Raw genomic sequence first — 22,778 nt, forward strand, 5'->3', positions numbered from 1 at the left:
GGTCATATGGATAAGACCTTTTAGAACCAACACCCAAAAAAGATATCCTTTTCATTATAGGGGACTGGAAGTAGGAAGTCAAGAGATCCTGGACTAACAGGCAAATTTGGTCCTGGAGTACAAAATAAAGCAAGGCAAAGGCTAACAGAGTTTTGCCAGGAGAATGCATTGGTCATAGCAAACACCCTCTTCCAACAACACAAGGGAAGACTCTATACATGAACATCACCAGATGGTCAATACCAAAATCAGATTGGTTATATTCTTTGCATCCAAAGATGTAGAAGCTCTATACAGTTAGCAAAAATAAGACCGAGAGCTGACTGTGGCTCAGATCATGAACTCCTTATTGCTAATTCAGACTTAAGTTGAAGGAAGTAGGGAGAACCACTAGACTATTCAGGCATGACCTAAATCAAATCCCTTACGATTATACAGTGGAAGTGACAAATAGATTCAAGGGATTACATCTGATGTACAAAGTGCCTGAAGAACTATGGACAGAGGTTCGTGACATTGTACCAGAGGCAGTGATCATGACTATCCCCAAGAAAAATAAATGCAAAAAGGCAAAATGGTTGTCTGAGGAGGCCTTACAAATAGCTGTGAAAAGAAGAGAAGCAAAAGTCAAAGGAGAAAAGGAAAGATATACCTATTTGAAAACAGAGTTCCAAAGAATAGCAAGTAGAGATAAGAAAGCCTTCCTCAGTGATCAATGCAAAGAAATAGAGGAAAACAATAGAATGGGAAAGACTAGAGATCTCTTCAAGAAAATTAGAGATACCAAGGGAACATTTCATTTAAAGAAGGTCTCAGTAAAGGACAGAAATGGTATGGACCTAGGAGACGCAGAAGATATTAAGAAGAGGTGGCAAGAATACACAGAAGAACTATACATAAAATATCTTAATGACCCAGGTAACCATGATGGTGTGATCACTCACCTAGAGCCAGACATCCTGGAATGCAAAGTCAAGTGGGTCTTAGGAAGCATCACTACGAGCAAAGCTAGTGGATGTGATGGAATTCCAGTTGAGCTATTTCAAATCCAAAAGATAATGCTGTTAAAGTGCTGCACTCAGTATGCCAACAAACAGATTTGGAAAACTCAGCAGTGGCCACAGGACAGGAAAAGGTCAGTTTTTATTCCAATCCCAAAGAAAGGCAAAGCCAAGGAATGCTCAAACTACTGTACAATTTCACTCATCTAACATGCCTGCAAAGTAATGCTTAAAATTCTCTACGCCAAGCTTCAACAGTACGTGAACCATGAACTTCCAGTTATTCAAGCTGGATTTAGAAAAGGCAGAGGAACCCAAGATCAAATTGCCAACATCCATTGAATCATTGAAAAAGCAAGAGAGTTCCAGGAAAACATCTACTTCTGCTTTATTGACTACAACAAAGCCTTTGACTGTGTGGATCATAACAAACTGTGGAAAATTCTTAAAGAAATGGGAGTACCAGACAACCTAACCTGCCTCCTGAGAAATCTGTATGCAGGTCAAGAAGCAACAGTTAGAACTGGACATGGAACAACAGACTGGTTCCAAATCAGGAAAGGAGTGTGTCAAGGCTGTATATTGTCACCCTGCTTATTTAACTTATATGCAGAGTATGTCATGCGAAATGCTGGACTGGATGAAGCACAAGTTGGAATCAAGATTGCCAAGAGAAATATCAATAACCTCAGATATGCAGATGATACCATGCTTATGGCAGAAAGTGATGAACTAAACAGCCTTTGGGTGAAAGTGAAAGAGGAGAGTGAAAAATTTGGCTTAAAACTCAACATTCAGAAAACTAAGATAATGGCATCTGGTCCCATCACTTCATGGCAAATCGATGGGAAAACAATGGAAACAGTAACAGACTTTATTTTGGGGGGCTCCAAAATCACTGCAGATGGTGACTGCAGCCATGAAATTAAAATATGCTTGCTCCTTGGAAGAAAAGCTAGTGACCAACCTAGACAGCATATTAAAAAGCAGAGACATTACTTTGCCAACAAGGGTCTGTCTAGTCAAAGCTATTGTTTTTCCAGTAGTCATGTATGGATGTGAGAGTTGGACTAAAAGAAAGCTGAAGAACTGATGCTTTTGAGCTGTGGTGTTGGAGAAGACTCTTGAGAGTCCCTTGGACTGCAAGGAGATCCAACCAGTCCGTCCTAAAGGAAATCAGTCCTAAATATTCATTGGAAGGACTGATGCTATCGCTGAAACTCCAATACTTTGGCCACCTGATGCAAAATACTGACACATTGGGGAAAAAAAAAAAAAACCCTGATGCTGGGAAAGATTGAAGGTGGGAGGGGATGGGACGACAGAGGATGAGATTGTTGGATGGCATCACCGACTTGATGGGCATGAGTTTGAGTAAGCTCCGGGAGTTGGTGATGGACAGGGAAGCCTGGCGTGCTACAGTCCGTGGGGTGGCAAAGAGTCAGATATGACTGAGCAACTGAACTGCTGATGGTCATATGATTTTGAGTGGTGCAGTGGGAATGAAAGTCTGTGTCTCCTGTACATTTATCCATGCTCTTTACTCATTCTGGGCTTCCCTGGTGGCTCAGCTGGTAAATGTGGGAGTCCTGGTTTGGATCCCTGGGTTGAGAAGATCCCCTGGAGAAGGGAATGGCTACCCACTCCAGTGTTCTGGCCTGGAGAATTCCATGGGCTGTATAGTCCATGGGATCACAAAGAGTCAGACACAACTGAGTGACTTTCACTTTACTCTTTCTAAGTATAGACTTTTTACTAAATGAATTTTATAGTATTGAAGTATTGGATTTAGCTCAAAGGAATCATTATGTGAGGAGGTAGATTCACTGAAACTGTTAGACTGCTTTCTCTCCCATATTGGAGAAGGAAATGGCAATCCACTCCAGTATTCTTGCCTGAAGAATTCCATGGGCAGAGGCCTGGCGGGCTACTGCTCATGGGGTCACAAAGAGTTGGACATGACTGAGTGACTAACAGACTCTATCCTATGAATCACAAAGTCCTTATGCTCAATTCCAACAAAATTATAAATGCCCTGTCCTCTGGCCTCCCCACTTTGCCCTACCATTGTGGAGAGTGATCCAGTCACATAGTTCTATGATGGTCTTTTTTTTCCCTTTCCACAAAATAATAGGCTTTGCTAAAGCAGCCCTACAAGGCAGCAAACACATTTGATAAACAGAAGTCATCCTTAGCATTATGTGAAGGAGCAGTGCATTAGGGTAGAGGAGACCACAGCTTTCATTTCCACATCACCAGTTAGCATTGCATGATCTTGGACAAGTTAATTTGCCTTTTTGAGTCTCTCTACAAAAAATGAACAGTTTCAGCTTGCAACTGTGATCTGTGATCTGCCTCTGTAGCTTAGTAATTATTCTGTCTCAGACATTCTACTGAACCTGTTCATGGTATATATGTGGCGAGTTCAGGGGGTCATAAATTCATCCTGAAAAGGAGTATGCTTGTATAGGAGAACTGAAACTTCTCCACACGATAAAAATTACCACTGGCAAACCCTCTCCCTGGCTCAGATTGGAGAGTTTTAAGTTACTGGGCTGGAAACAGAAAAGCAGGCTCTTTGTGTCCTAAGTATTTGTTCCCTTTGAAGTCCCACTGGTACTGACTTGATAGAAATAGAAACTGTAGATCAAAGCTACAGAGACCATCAGACTTATGAGCAGGACATGAACCCATTTCCAAAGAAAACGACCTACACTTTCCTACTCAAATAGTGTGCAGTTTTCAAGCGAAACACATTGATTATACTTTTCACTGTAATCACATTTTTGTGTGTATGGGTTTCTAATGTTGTTGCATTCATGCGTGGTCAGTCACTCAGCCATGTCTGACTTTGCAGCCCTATGGACTGTAGCCCACCAGGCTCCTCTGTCCATGGGATTTCCCAGGCAAGAATACTGGAGCAGGTTGCCATTTCCTCCTCCAGAGGATCTTCCAGATCCAGGGATCGAACTGCATTGGCAAGTGGATTCTTTACCACTGAGCCACCTGAGAAGCCCTCTGATGCTGTTACTAAAGATCTAAAAAAGCAGTGGAGCACAGACAGGGCATCATTGGGATCATACTGGCAAACTGTTTTGTGGCGTACTTTTATCACTTAAATGCATTATAATATGCATAGATAATTCCTCCCTGGGCGGTAGACCTCCCCCTCATCTTGAGAGTGGGCTAGACATATGACTCACTTCTGAGAGAAAGGAAAAATGAGTAACTTTTCAATGGAAACACTTGGCAGATACTATACTAACCAAATGTTGAAGGTTAATATCACTAGTAATGACATGTGGATATCATGTAACCCTGATGGTGAAAATGGCACTTCACCACTGTACCCTACCTCCATTCCCAAAACATAAAACCCCAGTCTAAATGTGTGAAAACATGAGATTAACCCAGCTTGGGGGATTGTCCACAGGATGCTTGTCAGTGGTACTCAAAATTGTTAAGACTATGAAAACCTGAGAAACTGCCTAGACCAGAGGAGACTGGGAGAGACATGACAAACAAATTCTATGAGGTATCCCAGATTAGATCCTGGAGCAGGTGAAATCTAAGTAAAGTCTGGAAGTCTAAGTAAAGTTTAGTTCATTATTGTTCAGTCTGTAAGTCATGTCTGACTTTGTGACCCCATGGACTGTAGCTCTCCAGGCCTCCCTGTCCTTCACTATCTCCCAGAGCTTGCTCAAACTCATGTTGGTTGAATTGGTGATGCCATCCAACTATCTCATTCTCTGTCATCCCCTTCTCCTCCAGTCTTTCCCAGTATCAGGGTCTTTTCCAATGAGTCGGCTCTTCTTATCAGGTGGCCAAAGTATTAGAGCTTCAGCTTCAGCATCAGTCCTTCCAATGAATATTCAAGGTTGATTCTTTAGGATGGCCTGATTTGATCTCCGTGCAGTCCAAGGGTTATCAAGAGTTCTTCTTCAGCACCGCAGTTCGAAAGCATCAATTCATCGGCACTCAGCCTTCTTTATGGTCCAAATCTCACACCCATACATGACTACTAGAAAAACTATAGCTTTGACTATACAGACTTTTGTCAGCAAAATGATGTCTCTGTTTTTTAATACACTACCTAATAGAAATGTATTACTGTGAATTTCTTAGCTTTGACAATCTACCTTGGTACTGTAAGGGACAGTGAAGGGAATTGGGAGAGGCGTGTATTGGCATTCTCTGTACTACTTTTAGCTTTGCAAATTTTCTGCAAATTTAAAATTAGCCTGAGGTAAGAAGCTTATTTTTAAAAATATAAACATTTTATCATAGAGTTAAATATTTTTCTATCACTTGGTTATTAAATTGATTCCTTGATGGTTCAGATGGTAAAGAATCTGCCTGCAATGCAGGAGACCCAGGTTTGATCCCTGGGAAGATCCCTTGAAGAAGGAAGTGGCTACCCATTCCAATGTTCTTGCTGGGGAATCCCATGGACAGAGGAGCTTGGTGGACTACAGTCCATGGGATCGCAGAATCAGACATGACTGAGTGACTAATACTTACACTTTTTTCATAAAGTATTCCAGAGTATTCATTAAATGCGATCATGCCTAACATGGACCCTGGCAGTAGTAAGTGCTCATTAAAAGATAGATTTGTTAGACTTCCCTGGTGGTCCAGTGGTTAAGATTTTGTGCTTCCAATGCAGAGGACATGCCTCATGGAGTGGCCATAAAAAAAAAGGTTTGTTGTTATTGCTGTCATAATTTTGATCAATATTCCAGTATATTTACTGAAAACTTCCCTATCAAGTATCCTCATACATGCTATTCCTTCCTTGTTTTTATTCTCTTTATGCATTGACATGAGTTAACATGGCTTTAGAACTTGCTATGCAGTTGGAAGATGGGGCTGTGTAAGCTATCTGAGAAGAGCGAGATCCTTATTGCCCCTGTGTTTGTTTCAGTGTCATCCTAGCGGCTGTTTGATAGACCTTTGCCTCCAGATGGGAGTTATCATGTTTTTGAAGCAAATATGGAACAATTTCATGGAACTGGGATACCCGTGAGTACTTAATTTTTAAACTGGCCATGTATTTCGTGACGGGTCTTCCCAGGTGGCACTAGTGGTAAAGAACCTTCCTACCAACGCAGGAGACAGAAGAGACTCACGTTCAATCTCTGGGTTGGGAAGATCCCCTGAAGTAGGAAATGGCAACCCACTCCAGTATTCTTGCCTGGAGAATTCAACAGACAGAGGAGCCTGGCAGGTTATAGTCTGTGGGACCTCAAAAAGTCAGACACAACTAAGTGTGCACACATATACATATAGAGTGACAAAGAAGAAAGATACAGGTAGTATGCCTAGTTGTTAAGAAGTGAGCTTGGTAATCAGAGTCATAACAGTTCAGTTTCCATTCTGCTCCTCTCTAAAATGTGTGACCGTGTGTAAGTCAGTCTTTCTGTGCCTTAGTTTTCACATCTCTAAGAAGGCCTCAATAGCTGTATCTTCTCAAGAACAGCTTAAGGGATTGATGGAGATAATGGATGTACAATACGTGTATTCTGTTCAGTATCCTAAGACACTTGTTGGTATTCTTAAAGCATTATTGATAGTGTGGGTTCTTGAGGACAAAAATACCTTTCTGGTTTCTTTTGGTTACCAAAAGACTAAGGTTGTTGTTGTTTTTGTTTAATACAGAAAACCTCCATTTTGCCCACCTGCCCAAAAAAAAAGTAAAATAAAGTTAAAATTGTAGATGGGGATATTTTGGGCTCTTTGTTACAATAACAATAATAACAAAAATCATTACACCAGTGTTGGTTGTGACAATATCAAACCAACAGCATTCTATTTTTGTCCAAATAGATAAATTCTGTGAAATGCTGACATAAAAGGACCTTGAATGCTCACTTTTACATCTATTAAAATATATTATCCTTTAGAATATAGTGAAATAGAGTGTACTTAAAACAATGTGATATGGAAGCTTTGAGGTCTAATCAAGCTAAAAACAATAGAGTATTGAAAGATTTCCCTGCTATGGTGGAAGAACTGGTTAGTTAATTGATGCTATAAATAGTTTAGGCTCCGTCATCAAATTATACCATATTTTTTTCTCTTCACTGACCCATAACTATATCAGGACATGCCTGAGCCAGCGGGGTTGGAGAGGTGATATTAACCCTGAAATCGGCAATAAAGGATTGTCTTAAATTACAGGCAGTCTTGGAGCACTGGACTGTGAAATTACTGAGACCTGGTTCAGATTCGTTCTATGCCTCTTGCTAAAGATACTTATAATTTAATTAACCTCTCCAAGCCATTATTTTTTAATTTGTAAAATAAGGGACTTATGAAGATTATATTAGATGACCCAGTGGTCTTTAAATCTTCACCAATAAATGACAGAAGCTTTTTGTGAAGAGATATTTATACAAATCCTCAGTAGTCAAAACAGATTAAAGCGAATTTCCTCTGAATAAAGAGAGAATAGCAACAGAGGTTGGGGAAGCCCAGTCCATTTTTCGTATCCCTTCCTATCCTTGGCTCATCTCTTTGAAACATAAATTTTGAAAAATGTAATTTGAAAATATCAGAATAAATTAGGTATCAAGTGCCTACCGCAGCATCTGACACAGTGTGGGTACTTCACAAGCACAGTCAAGATGGTGTGGCAGCCATTGTGGTATTAACATTGATTCTTCTTGTTATCATTATCCATGTTCTTCTATACATACTGTCACTTTGGAGAGCACTTTCCACCATGTCCTTGCCCAAGAGGTCAGCCTGGATTTTGTATTTCAAATCCCAAGGGTACCATGGCAAAGGATATCTTGGTGGGGTTTTTCAAACAATTGGATAAAGACCTTGCTGCAGAAAATGTTAACAGGAATGAACCAGTCCCTAAAGCAATAATTTTTAAACTTTAAATCACAATTCTCTTTCTTCAAGTAGAATCTTAAGCAGATTGAAATAAATAACATAGAGGCAAGCTGGCCTTCCAACTCCGACCCTCTTTTTCATCTTCATGAGGCTCCAGAGGCAACCTCCATGGAGCACACATTGAAGCACTCTGCCTGACGTTTTTATCTAGCTATGGTGGCTGTTTTAACCCCAATAAAGCTCTAAGTCCATGGTTAATTACTACTGAGAGTTGGAAAGTGTTCACCGAGTCCTGTGAAATTCACTTTATCCTAGAGATAATTTTCATCTCATTCTTAAAATAACCAGTTACCCAGAAGTCTATAATATTTGCATACCAGGATATATCTGAGTCATATAATTTCAAGACTGCCCCTGGACTAGGAAAAGAGTATTGTTACTTCCTTCCCAAGTCTGATAAATGGACTGAAACACGGACTCATTGCCTGTAAATTATTGTTCTCTATAGGAGCAGAGTGTAATCGCTTGAATGCTTCATGTTTATAGACTCAGAGAAGTGAAGTGACTTCTTTGATAAAAGAAGTGACTTTTTCTAGTAAAAGCCACACAGCTAATGCATTGTAGGGTGGAGACTAGAAATTGCATCTCTTGAAATTCTAGGTAGGGCTCAATTAAATGATTTTCCTTGTGTTCAGAGAGCACAGCCCAGACGATTTGGAAGGAAGGGCTCAGATACAATTATAGCAGGCAGCATAGGAGTTTAAATATTTATATAGATGGGATAGGGGAAAGAATCATAGGCATGAGACTCTGTCTAAACAATATCAGGAAGCACCTAGTGCATGGGAGGATCAACTCTGACAAATATGTAGATGTTTATAGGGGCTAGGAAGTCTAGGGCCTCTTCGGTCCAGTGGTTAAGAATCCTGCTGCCAAGCAGGGTACATGGGTTTGATCCCCGCTCCGGGAAGATTCCTCGTGCTGTGGGGCAACTAAGCCCAAGTACTGCAACTCCTGAGCCTGTGTGACAACTTGTGACGCCCGCATGCCCTAGAGCCTGTGCTGCTGAGAGAGAAGCCACAGCGATGAGAGGCCCCCCACTGCAACAAGAGATAGCCCCGCCCGCCACAGCTAGAGAAAGCCCACGTGCAGCAACGAAGATGCAGCACAACCAAAAATAAATGAATAAATAACTTTGTAAAAACAAAGTTCAGACCATGCAAAGACCCTCAATTCCCAGTACAGTTTCAAGGTAGTGAATGTTTCTCTTTTCTTAATACACTGTAAATTGTTTACCCATTACTTAAATAAGAGCTCAAAAGCCCTTTGTCTGCTCATAATGTAGGTTGATCCAGAACTGGTGGTCACGACATAAAATCAAGCGGGGAATTCAAGATGCTTCCATCCCTCAGTGGGAAAATGATTGGAATCTGCAGCCCATGAATATTCACGGACTGATGGATGAGTACTTAGAAATGGGTAGGGAACCTTCTGCAAAGCTATTTGACCTTCTTGATACTTTTTCCTACTTCACGCAGACTCTGATTCCAAAGAGAAAGCCATCTCTCTCCTTTCCCACCCCAAGCTTTCTAAAACATGTCTACACCTTTATCTCAGCAGAGCTGGAGAAGATATTAAGGCAGTGCCCTTGGAAGGCTTATGCATTTTGCTCTGTCAACCGTAACATTTGAGCAAAATGAAAGTATCTACCTTTTGAACAAATATTTTAAAGGAACAAAATAAAGCAAAACTCATTCCTATGTTAAGAAATGTATCATCCCACCCAAATAAAGCAGTAATTCTTTCTCACAGTAAATCTTTGCACAGATCCATCTGAATCTGGGCTTCTTCAAGAAACTTATTTATATTATGAAAATAAGGATTTAAGGATTGACTGTTAAGATCGCTGCATGTTGTTGTGTTGTTTTAATGTTTGATTTTGTTCTCTATGCCTGTTTTCTCATCCAGAAAAACAGAGGACAAGATTAGGTATCTTGCGTCTCTTCTAGGACTGAGCATTTTTATTCAAGTCCTCTGACACTTTTCTTCCTTCCCAATGTATGGCATAGAGGTGAAAGGCTCATAGACTTTCAGTCTATTGAGACCTGAGTTTGAAGTCAGATTTTAACCTTTTTTTTAGCTATCTACCCTTTAGCCGGATTAACCAACATCTATGAGCTTCAAGTTTTCTCAACTGTAAAATAGGATACGCATACTTACTTTATAGGGTGTTGAAAGGATTAAAGGCAATCTATGTAAAGATGCCTAATATGACACAAAGAAGACACTCAATAAATGAGACTGTTTATATTACTAATTTTCTAACTCTCTGCCTTTACAGTTTTGCAGTTTGGCTTTACTACCATCTTCGTTGCGGCCTTTCCTCTGGCCCCTCTTTTGGCTTTGTTAAACAATATCATTGAAATCAGGCTGGATGCATACAAATTTGTCACCCAGTGGCGGAGGCCTTTGCCAGCCCGAGCAACTGACATAGGTAAGATTCAGAAACTAGATGGTTTTTCGCATTGCTAAGGCCAAGTGGTGGCTTGATCTAACTTAGCACCAAATGTGTTTCTATTGCTGGGGCTCCCTTCCAACCATAACAAAACTGTTTTCATTAACAAAAGAATGAAATGAGAGTAATTTTATTTATAACTCTTGGCTGAGAATAAGTTCTTACTGAGCATTCCTAGTTCATAAACTTGTTTGTAACTGTAAAGGATGTTATATATACCTTTCTAGGACTTATTTTTTTCATATCATTGTTTTTTAAAGTTAATTTTAATCCTATCTGAAACATCAATTTTGACCAAAATCAATAGTCTGTTGATAACAATATATAATTTCAAAGCCTGCTTTGTGTATCTATGTGATGCCAGATTGGTTGACATTTTCTACTTCTTAAGAAACCAGCGATTTCCAGATCTTGACACTAAACTAGTTTTACTTTTTCATATTTTTATATCAAAAAAGTTTTTGACAAAGATAAAGGCAAAACTCATAGTGAATGCAGATATTTTGGGGTTCACACAATGAAGTAGTACTATATTTTTATTGGTTTTAGTACTAATCAAGTTCTATATATAGGTTTTGAAGAATCTTAAGCAGCTATGCCATACCTCATTGTTAAAAATAAAAACCAATTCCAACAATCTTCTAATTTTCAAATCTCTGTAGATGGGGTCTTCCTCCTCTGTATAGAAAGTATTCAGTAGCTGTAGTGAGATATATACCATCCTTAGAAAGTAAATAATGGACAGAGATTGGTTCTAACATGGGCTTCTCTGGTGACTCAGTAAAGATCTGTTTGCAGTGTGGAAGACCTGGGTTTGATCCTTGGGTCAGGAAGATCCTCTGGAGAAGAGAATGGCTACCCACTCCAGTATTCTTGCCTGGAGAATTCCATGGACAGAGGAACCTAGTGGGCTATAGTCTACGGGGCCCCAAAGAGTCAGAGACAACTGAGCAACTAACACTTTCACAATACTTGGTTCTACCATAGCTAAAACATCTTTTCCAAGTTAAAGGTTGGAAAACTAAAGGGTTTTCTTTTTTTTTCTTTTTATTCATTGTCTTTTATCTTTCTCTGCTAGGTATCTGGTATGGAATTCTTGAAGGAATTGGTATATTGGCTGTGATCACTAATGCGTTTGTAATTGCTATAACATCTGATTACATCCCACGTTTTGTCTATGAATACAAATATGGCCCCTGTGCAACTCATTTTGAATATAGTGAAAGGTAAGGTTGAACTTTACACATTTTATGTTTGTCATTAAACAGAACTTACTGGGCAGTTTTGTTCTGTGACCATTAAGGGTAATGTTTCTGATAATTGTGTTCCTATGTTTATTAGATGAAATCAAGTGGGATAAAAAGCACAACAGTGTTTAACAGCAGATAACTTTAGAGTCTCTCTATGACTTTCTGTGTAAATTTATCACCGGCATTAAAATGGTAAAAACATTATAATGTATTTAGAAGTCAGATTTAAAACCAGGAGAGACCTTAAAAATCATCCAGTGCAATTTTCTGTCTATGAAGTGAAGTGAGATGAAAGTCGTTCAGTCTGTCCGACTCTTTGCAACCCCATGGCCTGTATAGTCCATGGAATTTTCCAGGCCAGAATACTGGAGTGGGTAGCTGTTTCCTTCTCCAGGGGATCTCCCCAGCCCAGGGATCAAACCCAGGTCTCCCACATTGCAGGCAGATTCTTTACCCTCTGAACCACAAGGGAAGCCCAAGATTACTGGCCTGGGTAGCCTATCCCTTCTCCAGTGGATCTTCCCAACCCGGGAATTGAATCAGGGTCTCCAGCATTGCAGGTGGATTCTTTACCAACTGAGCTATCAGGAAATTGAGGCCCATAATAGTTAATCGGATTACTGAAGGGAATTAAACTAGTTTGTGAGGAGATGCAGAATGTAAAGAAACTGTCAGCTATATAACTAGAGATTTTTCTAAAGGAATTTACTGCTAGAGATTTTAAGGATGCAGTAAAGGATACCCTAGACCTGCCTCCTTTTTCTTTTTCGTTAAAATTTAAATCAACACTTCCAGGGTTTCTCAACCTCTGCACTATTGACACTGCAGAGCAGATAATTTTGTTTTTGAGGAGGAGGGGACATCCTGTGCATCTTAAGATGTTTAGCAGCACCCATGGCCTCTACCCAGTGGATACCAAAAACAACCTCCCTGCTCCCCGAGTTGTGACAACCACAGATGTCTCCAAACATCACAAAATGGTCACTGGGGAACAAAATTTCTCATTTTAGTAATGGAACCACTGCTTTAGGGGACATGGAGTTTCCAGATTTTTCCTTCTTGAAAATGTGTGTTAGGGAAGAATGAAAGGGAGCACTGTACTTGGCGACAGAGAGAAACGGGTTTCTAGCTAGAGGGTAGGTGTGAAAGTAGTGATAGGTGATTAGTAGTCATAGGAGAAGCTGCCTCTCCTCCCTTCAGGATCAGCTCTGGGCTTGCATCTTATCTAGATACAGGACTCGTGCCCCAACAGGCCGAGTCCTGGTTAGGAAGACATCAGCTCTTAGTCCTGCTGATGAATTAACTAATTTGTCTCAGAACATTACATTGCAGTGCCTTTCTGAATACAAACAAACATCTCAATTTTTCAAAGAGAGGTAATAAAGACATGAGGTTTTATTTTATATTTTAGAGTCTTGTCAACAGATTTTTCACTTGAAGTCAAACTCTGACTTTGCTTCTTACTAAAAGGCACATCATCAATCTGGACCTTTGTTTCAGAAATGATGTCTGAGGTAAAATTTTATGAACTGTAAAACACAAAACACTAAAAAAAATGGCTTTAATATTAGTAGTGGAAAACCACAAAGTCCCTTTTTTCTTAACTCAAAATGTTCTAGAAGCAGACCTTAAAGATTTGAAACAGGTAGGCGCCATTGGCAGCCCTCTTCCTCACAGCATTATTTGTTAGTGTCTTTACTGCCACCTAGTGGCAGGTGAGAATGAGCGTGGCGGGGCATCAGCTGTTTTACATTCCAGTCCTGACTTTTCACTTAAGTCAGCATGTGACCCCTTATCCACAAGCAGTGACTAGGGATGCAGAATCATTTCAAGGGGAGATGTGGTGGACTTATGCGAGGTTGAAACCACACATTTGCAAGGGCTACCTGTATTTAATTTTCTCTGGATATGCTTAGGAGCTAAATTGGAGGACCTTCATTCAGATTGGAAATTTTCCAGAGCAAGAGGGCAAAAGGACAAGGTGGCAGTGGAGAGGAGACTATTGGCAAGAGATCAGCTGAAATGATAAATTATGAGGTCTAGGATGGACAGGGAGCAGAGGGAAGTCAGTGGGACCCTATAATTAACATTTGGAGGCTTAGAATAAGATAAATGGGCACTCAAAGCCAAGCTCTAACACTATGTTCCAGCCAGGTTGTCAACCTGTGGCCTGCATGTCTTCTTCAGTGTTCATGAGGTCAATACTATTTTCATAATAATACTAAGATACTATTTGTTTCTTTGTTTGTTTGTTTTTTAACCACATTGAAGTCTGCACAGATGGTAAAAAAGTACTGGTGGATAAAATTTTTTGGTGGCTTTGTATCACTCAAAGCAGTGGCACCAAAAAATACTAGTAATAATTGTATTTCTCACTACAGTCAACATTTTTAAGTTGCCAGTATGAAATTTCAGATGGTTGAATACCATTACCGACTCAATGGACATGAGTTTGAGCAAACTCCAGGAGGTAGTGAAGGACAGGGATGCCTGGCGTGCTGCAGTCCATGGGGTCACAAAGAGTTGGACACGACTCAGCAACTGAACAACAACAAAGACATTTCAAAATATCTTTGATGAAGCAGTAATAATTATTAATTGTATCAAGTCTCTTCCCTTGAATAAATGTCTTCTCAATATTCTATTTGACAAAACACTAAGTGTGCATGAAGCACTTTTGATGGGAGTGTCAAAGAAGAGCACCTGGGTGACTGTTGGAGCTGCATACCAAACCAACATTTTTTTCAACAATTGCCAGACAAAGAACAATTACTAAACAAACTATGCGTATTCAGACTTGGGTATTTAGCAAACACTCTTTTTATAAAATGCACAAAAGCAGCTTGTCATTTTAAGGAAAATAATCAAGACTGTTTGTTGGGCTTAAGAGTTTCCCAGTATTTTTTTTTTAATGATAAAAATCAGTGGTGATGTTAACAATTGTGCTTTTTCATGGTCTTCAGTAAAAAATAGATCAACATATGGGATATCTGCATAAGCAGTGGTCCCCAACCTTTTTGGCACCAGGGACCAGTTTTGTGGAAGACAGTTTTTCAAGACCTGGAAGGGGAGGGATGGTTTGGGATGATTCAAGTGCATTGCATTTATTGTGCACTTTATTTCCAGTCGAATGCTACTGCTGATCTGACCACCTGTGGCCCAGAGGTTGGTGACCCCTGATTTAGGGAAAAGATATTCTCCAAATGGCCCCTATTTGATATCATAGAATCATGCTTGGATAAATGATGAATTCAGAGTACAAGATAGACCTGTTATGAAACAATCTATGTGAAAGTTCATTGACACCTTAAGATTCCACTTTGCAACAAAAATTTGAGAAATTACCATAGGTAGGGCTTTGGTGGAATACCAAAGAAAAATACTGACATTTACCTGAAATATTAAAATAATCTTCCTTTTTCTAACTAGTTAATCTGTATGAGGCCAGATTTTCTACTTAACCTTCAACAAACACAACACATTGCAACAGATTTAATGCATGTATCCCAAGGTGACTCAAGTGGTAAAGAATCCACCTGCCAATGCAGAAGACCCAAGAGACCTGGGTACGATCCCTTAGTCAGGAAGATCCACTGGAGGAGAAAGTGGCAGCCCACTGCAGTATTCTTGCCTGGGAAATCCCATGGACGGAGGAGCCTAGAGGACTACAGTCCACGGGGTCAAAAGAGTTGGACATGATGGAGCACACAGGAGTATCTTGTTGCTGTTCAGTCGCTCAGTTGTGTCCAACTCTTTACGACCCCATGGACTTCAGCACGCCAAGCTTTCCTGTCCTTCACCATCTCCTGGAGCTTGCTCAAACTCATGTCCATTGAGTCAGTGATGGCATCCAACCATCTCATCTTCTGTTGTCCCCTTCTCTTCCTGCTTTCAATCTTAGCTGTCTTCTATTAAGGCAGATATTAAGGTATTTTGCAAACATGTAAATCTGTGTCATCTCTCACTCCAATTTTTTCTTTTGGCATATATATTTTTCAAATGTGTTTTTATATTATTTGAATGGATTTGATAGTTATTTATAATGAGTTAACATAAATATTTTCTAAATTTCTCTCTCAATTTCTAATGTGGTAAATATGAATTGATATGCATGCTTGCATGCTAAGTCGCTTCAGTCATGTCCAGCTCTGCAACCCCATGGACTGTAGCCTGCCAGGTTCTGCTGTCCATGGGATTCTCCAGGCAAGAACATTGGAATTGGTTGCTATGCCCTCCTCTAGGGGATCTTCCCAAACCAGGGATCGAACCGGTGTCTCTTATCATTTTCTGCATTGGCAGACGGGTTCTTTAACACTAATGCTACTTGGTTGCCCTTATGCAGATAGCTCCTTGAGATCCTCAATGCCTATTTTAAATGTAGAGTGTATCTGAAACCAGAAATTTTGAGAATTATAGTACTAAAAAAAAGTCATTTAGCTTCTGTAAATATTAGTTTTTTTAATCCACATGGTGGAAATAATAAGCTTCTAAATTTATTATAAAAGGTAACCCTGTTTACATTTTAATACTGAACCATCAGGGTAGGGAATTTTGCCTATTTTGTTTACTGTTGAATACCAAGTATCTAGGATTTTCTAACAAATTTTAGGTCCTCAATATAGAAATTGAATAAGTTAATAAATCACAAATAAGCATTTTTATCAACTGGCTGCTTGATTATAATTATCCAAATACTGTAACATGTATATATATGTATATTTATAAAAGTATATTTATGCAGTTTCAATGCATATGAAACAAACACAATGCCCACTGCATAGTGAACACTTAATAAAATATAAGCCAGATGATAGGGCAAGACAGAAACTATTGCAGGGAAATCGCAGGCAAGAGTCGGTCTCATTAAGGTATAATCACAGGTATAGTGAGTCAGGGAATAGAATCAGAGAGCTGAGTTGCTCGGAGTTTATAGTTAGAATGAATGGTGTAACAGCACTTATTAAATCCCATCATTTGTAATGAAGGAGTTGGATTAGAAATTTATGCATCTGAGTCATGTGATGCTTTCTTTTCTTTTCAGTTGTTTAACAGGATATGTGAACAATAGCCTATCCTTCTTTGACCTGAGTGAACTTGGCTTGGGAAAATCTGGGTATTGCAGGTACTTAAAAATTATAGCTGTCTTTTCTTTTTGTTTCACCATTCCATCTCCTCCACTCAACATGTTAATGGACACACTGAAGTTGTCATTTTGAAGTTTTGGCAAATAAAGAGCGTTCGGGACCTTCACATCTTGATCTCTGTTCTTCCAGCTCTTTGTTTTTGTGGATTTTAGGTACCGAGACTACAGAGGTCCCCCTTGGAGTTCCAAACCCTATGAATTCACCCTACAATACTGGCATATCCTCGCTGCTAGATTGGCCTTCATTATTGTGTTTGAGGTTAGTCACAGTTACTGTAGATAAACGCTTTTCCAACTGAAACATTAATTGTCTTTTTGAACTCAGTTTCTCACTGACTTACAAAACTGGAGCTGACTGTGTCCCTGTAAAAGATTTAAATACAACGAAACCACGGTGACAAGTACAGAAAAGCAAGGGCTGAATAATGTAAGTTAAAGAGTATTTATATCAGAAAACTAGGATAATCTGTAGGTCCACAGTGGACCTACATATTATCACACTAAGTGAAGTAAGCCAGACAGAGAAAGACAAATATATTTCACCTATTTGTGAAATCTAAAAAAGTGACACAAATAAATTTATAAAACAGAAACAAACTCACAGACATAGAAGACAAATATATGGTTAAAGAGGGGGATAAATTAGGAGTTTGGGATTAACATATACATATTATTACATATCAAATAGATGACCAAAAATGACCTACTATATAACACAGAAAACTATATTCAATATTTTATAATAAACTATAAGGTAAAAGAATCTGAAAAAAATAGATGTATATGTATTGTATATAACTCAATCACTTTGCTTTATACCTGAAGCTAACGGAGCATTATAAATCACCTGGACTTCAACTTAGTTATGAGCACCATAGTAACCAAATGTAAAAAGCAAGGAATGATTTTCATAATCTAACCAAAGAACCCATATTTGTTCATTGGATGGAGAGATTATCTTCTGAACAATCAACTCTAATTATAGATGATCATATGTATTTGTATAAGCAAACTTGCATAATTCAGTAATTTATGCCTGAGAACACTTTTATAAAAATTGCACAGATTTTGATAATCATAGTGATGCAATAATACTAGATTGTAGTACTGTGAAGAAATTTAAAGAAGCTACAGTATTATTGCCTTGCTTAAAATATAGCCAGCCTGATACTGTGAAGAACTTAATTAAATGCCTCAGTTACCAGCAGCCTACCATCATGGATCCATGACACCAATGATGCCTTCTTTTTTTTTCTCTCTTTTCATTCCCTGCTACCCACTCTCTCCATAAGCACCCACTCTGTCTTCTTCTGTGGAAGATGCTCCACATCTTTATTTGAATATATGTTTGTTTATAAATATATGTGTGTGTGTGTGTATAGTATTACTTTAAGTACTATTTTTCAAAATTACTTCAATGGTATTATGTAATCATTCATTTTATCTCTTGCCATGGTACTTTTTCAAATCTAGAGAGACATCTATCCATGAGATCTGTAATTTATTTTGTTTACTTAGGATATTTCATCAAAATTAAATTCCATGTGCTCCTTAGGATAGGTACTTAGACCTACAATAATTCTTACCTCAGTGTGTCTGTTATTAAGACTATTGGACAGGTTCTCTTGTAAACGCATTTAGGGGTTTTTAAGGAGTGCTTTACTCAGGTGGGATTGTTCGTTTATATGCGTACTTGGTTTCCTGTATGATAATACCGACAGAGTGCTCTTCAGAATTCTCCTGGATTTTCACTGGATTTTCATAGTATCCGACTTCTAATATTTTGCAGTTGTAAAAGAGTAACGTAATATTTTGCTTTAATTTTTTTTGTTATAACCTGTTTACTAATGACACTGACCATCACTTTTAGTACTAGAAAGCCATTTAGGCTTCCTTTCATTATAAGTGTATTATAACTTTGATCCACTTTGGATTGTGTTTCCAGTGTATTTGTTACCAAATTTTATGATTTCCTTATCTATTTTACATACTAATCTTCACCAGTTACATACATAGCAGATATCATTTTTTGTCCACAACCTATTAGTCTTACCTGTAAACAGATAATGTCCAATTTTGTTTTAGTCAAGCCCATGATTTTTTTTACCTTTCATGGTGTGTGCTTATTCTGTATAGCTTATTTAGGACATTTTCCTTATCTCTAATTCATAAAGGTATTCTACTACATTTTTACTATTAACTCTATAGTCTTACATATCACATGTCTTTAAGATACCTGGAGTTCTTATAGAGTCTGAGAGAAAAAGTTATTTTTTATTCTCCATATAGTAAAATAATTTTTGTACTGCTATTTACTGAATAATCTATTATCTATCCACTGACTTGTAAATCCATCTCTGTTATATTTCAAGTTCCTATATTGTCATGGGTATATCTCTGACCTCAGTATTTTGAGTTATCACTCTGTCTGTAACTGGATCACTATAACTGGATCACTATTGCACTATATAAATGCAATATTTAAATATTTCATATCTGATAAAACAAGTGACTTTCCATTCCTGCCACATTTGCTCTTAATTTAAAAATTATCATAGCTATTTGGAATTATTAGTCATTCATATAAACTGTTTTTCGGGTTCCTTCATATATTGAGCAAAGACTTTGATTAGAATTACATTTGTAGAAATCAAATTTTGACTTATTTACAAAATCTGTTGTTTCATTAATGAAAGTGGAATTTATTCAAATCATTCTATTCCTTTAATAGATTTTTAAATACTCTCTTGCTTATTTTTCCCTTTTAATTTCTGGAAAATTTATAGGTATTTTTTATTGCTGTTATGAATACTGTCTTAACCTTCCTTACATGATTTGCTTGATTTTTGCTGGAATGCTAATAGTCTTTTTAAGATCATACCTCCTTGTTTAAGTTCTAGTATTCTGTCTGGTAAATCTGGTGAATTGTCTTTCGATAATACCAGTTGCAAATAACAACAGCTTTGCATCTTGAATTCCAAAGTTTCATTGCTTTTGTTTGCCTTACTGTATACCTGGGAACCAATAGGATGTTGAATAGCAGCAGTGTGAACAACCATGTCTTGTTTCCATCTTCAATGAACATACTTCTGATTTTTTTAAGTATATTATCTGCTGTAGGTTTTTTAAGATAAACTCTATCACTTTAAGAAAATTGTCATCTGTTACTGGTTGTGAGAGTGCCTTGATAAATGGGTATTAAAATCTAACTTTAAAAAGATTTCCTTTTTAGTATTAAGCCATCCTTGCATATCAATTTCTGAGGATCAGCTTGTAGGTTCATTTATTACCATTGTATAGGACTTGGAGATCATGGCGTCTGATCCTATCACTTCATGTGGAAACAGTGACAGATTGTATTTTCTTGGGCTCCAAAATCACTGGGGATGGTGACTGCAGCCATGAAATGAAAAGACGCTTCCTTTTTGGAAGAAAAGCTATGACAAACCTGCTGCTGCTAAGTCACTTCAGTCGTGTCCGACTCTGTGCGACCCCACAGACGGCAGCCCACCGGGCTCCCCTGTCCCTGGGATTCTCCAGGCAAGAACACTGGAGTGGGTTACCATTTCCCTCTCCAATGCATGACAAACCTAGACAGCGTATTAAAAAGCAGAGACATCACTTTGCAAGCAAAGGTCCGTATAGTCAAAGCTATGGTTTTTCCAGTAGTCATGCACAGATATGAGATTTGGGCCATAAAGAAGCCTGAGTGCCAAAGAATTGATGCTTTCGAACTGTGGTGCTGAATAAGACTCTTGAGAGTCCCTTGGATTGCAAGGAGATCCAACCAGTCAGTCCTAAAGGGAATTAACCCTGAACATTCATTGGAAGGACTGATGCTGAAGCTGAAGCTCCAATACTTTGGCTTTTTGAGAAGCGAAGAGCTGACTCACTGGAAAAGACCCCGATGATGGGAAAGACTGAGGGCAACAGAAGAAGGGGGAGATGGAGGCTGAGATGGTTGGACGGCATCACAAACTCAACGGACATGAGTTTGAGCAAGCTCCAGGAAATGGTGAAGGACAGGGAAGCCTAGCACGCTGCAGTCCTTAGAGTCACAAAGAGTCGGACATGACTGAGTGACTGAACCACATAGGACTTGGAGCATATTCCTGCTTTCTAATTTAAATTGTAACAAATGTTTCTAATTTTTACTTCTGTGCTCTTGAGTCACATTGCTGGGTATTCTGTGAATATCAAGTATTTGGTCGGGAAAGAAACTCTTCATCCGCTTATCTATGGGAAAGTATGACTTGCATTTCTGCGATTTACTATTCAGTGCTATTTCCCTGGACATGTACAGCAAAGCCAGTTAAAAGTGCCTTTTTCCTTTCCACATAGAGACTATTGTCACTAAGTCCTTTAAGTGAATGGATTCTTTTCTACAGATCATCCTAACTCTATCAATCAGACTTTTTTTAATGAGAAATTAAAAGACCTATTATTCATGGGAAAAGAAAAAAGATGCATTTATAATAGATGGTGGTGCTATTTAAGCAGTGCTTATACTGTACCAAGCACTCCTTTGAACTTTTCACATATATTTGCTCTTTTAATTCTTATACCAACCTTTGAAAGATACCAATATTAGCATCATTTTAGAGCTGAGACATAGAGAACATAAGTGATTTGCATAAGGTTACACAGATAAGAGTGTTGGAGTAAGATTCAAACACATGCAATTTCATTCAGCATCTGTACTTTTAATCACAGGCATATTACCTTTCGATTTTTGTTCCTGCTTTTTTAGTATAATATATTTTATCATAGAATAAATGTTGATAAAGATAAGATATGTTAGAGCAGTTATAATAATATATGATTTTAATAGAGTAGAAATTCTGAAAAATGTGTATGCTGGAGGTTGAGTCCAAATTCAGCTTCACAGCTTCACTGTATTCTGTATGGTTCATACACTGTGTCTTATAACCTCCTATAATGCAGGAATTTTCCCTGCGTGTGGTCTTTCTTATCCATGTATGACAATGCATACCACAACTGTATTGCATAGTATATAAGGGTTTTATGGGTGCATGTCAGATTCATTCAGTGTTTGTAAGGTGACATCAACACGTTTTTGTTGTAACACTTATTAGATGGAAGGCAGTAAGTGTATCCCCAATATAGTTTTGGGATATCCCCAAAATATCCCCCAAATATTCTAGATGGTGTACACTGAGTTCTGATGCTTGATTGTAAGGCAAGCACAGCATTGTTCATGACTATTCTGTTTCGTAATTAGCATTTCAGAATCGTTGAAAATGTACTTTCTGCTCTGAAACTTTCAGCACCTTGTTTTTGGGATCAAGTCTTTCATCGCATACCTGATTCCAGATGTACCAAAGAACCTGTATGACCGAATACGACGGGAGAAGTACTTAGTCCAAGAAATGATGTACGAGGCTGAACTAGAACACTTGCAACAGCAGCGGAGAAAAAGTGGTCACCCTGTTCACCATGAATGGCCTTAGTGGATGCCTGTTGCCCACTGGGGGCAATACCTTAGTAGACATGATGGCAAATTATAATTCTAGGTGGAATCAGAGGAAGGCATATGTGCCTAACCACATGTACAATATGATACTTGGAAATACATCAGAGCCATCTCTGGATCTGAAATATCCAGTCGTCTAGGGAAGAAGAAAAATGACTCATGACCTTAAAAAATGGTTAGATTGACATTGCAGGAAGCCAGGGTCTAATTCTCAGAACCAGCCTCAGGGAATTGTGTGTTTGGAAGCCTCCACCTTCCATCAACACAGTATACTAGGGAGGGTGATGATGAGGTTTCTAATGACAGATTTCCATGTAAATGTACACAAGTCAGGCATGACTTAAAGTATCATGTGGTCCTCATGCACACACTAATCTGACTTTGGAATCTTAGGTTGAGTTGAGATACTTACCAAGAAATGACAAATCAGTTATTGCCTTTGCTGCCAGAACATGTCCCTTTAACTTACTGTTTTATAGGAATTTCCTTTGTTTCTTGCTGAGATATTTGGATCTGTGTCACAGGAAATTCA

At 38.6% G+C, this 22,778-nt stretch overlaps 1 protein-coding gene across 1 annotated transcript in view; it reads left to right on the forward strand.

Annotated features, from left to right (window-relative positions):
• ANO3 (anoctamin 3) overlaps positions 1-22,223 on the forward strand; it is a 435,784-nt gene extending 413,561 nt beyond the window's left edge. Inside the window, 7 exon segments of the mRNA XM_061140060.1 lie at positions 5,926-6,023; positions 9,190-9,323; positions 10,186-10,338; positions 11,438-11,585; positions 16,651-16,731; positions 16,906-17,011; positions 22,041-22,223. Of these exon segments, the coding sequence (XP_060996043.1) occupies positions 5,926-6,023; positions 9,190-9,323; positions 10,186-10,338; positions 11,438-11,585; positions 16,651-16,731; positions 16,906-17,011; positions 22,041-22,223 (903 nt within the window).
• The last annotated feature ends 555 nt before the right edge of the window (positions 22,224-22,778 follow it).

This window comes from Dama dama, chromosome 1, assembly GCF_033118175.1.
Source record: "Dama dama isolate Ldn47 chromosome 1, ASM3311817v1, whole genome shotgun sequence".
NCBI classification, from domain to species: domain Eukaryota; kingdom Metazoa; phylum Chordata; class Mammalia; order Artiodactyla; family Cervidae; genus Dama; species Dama dama.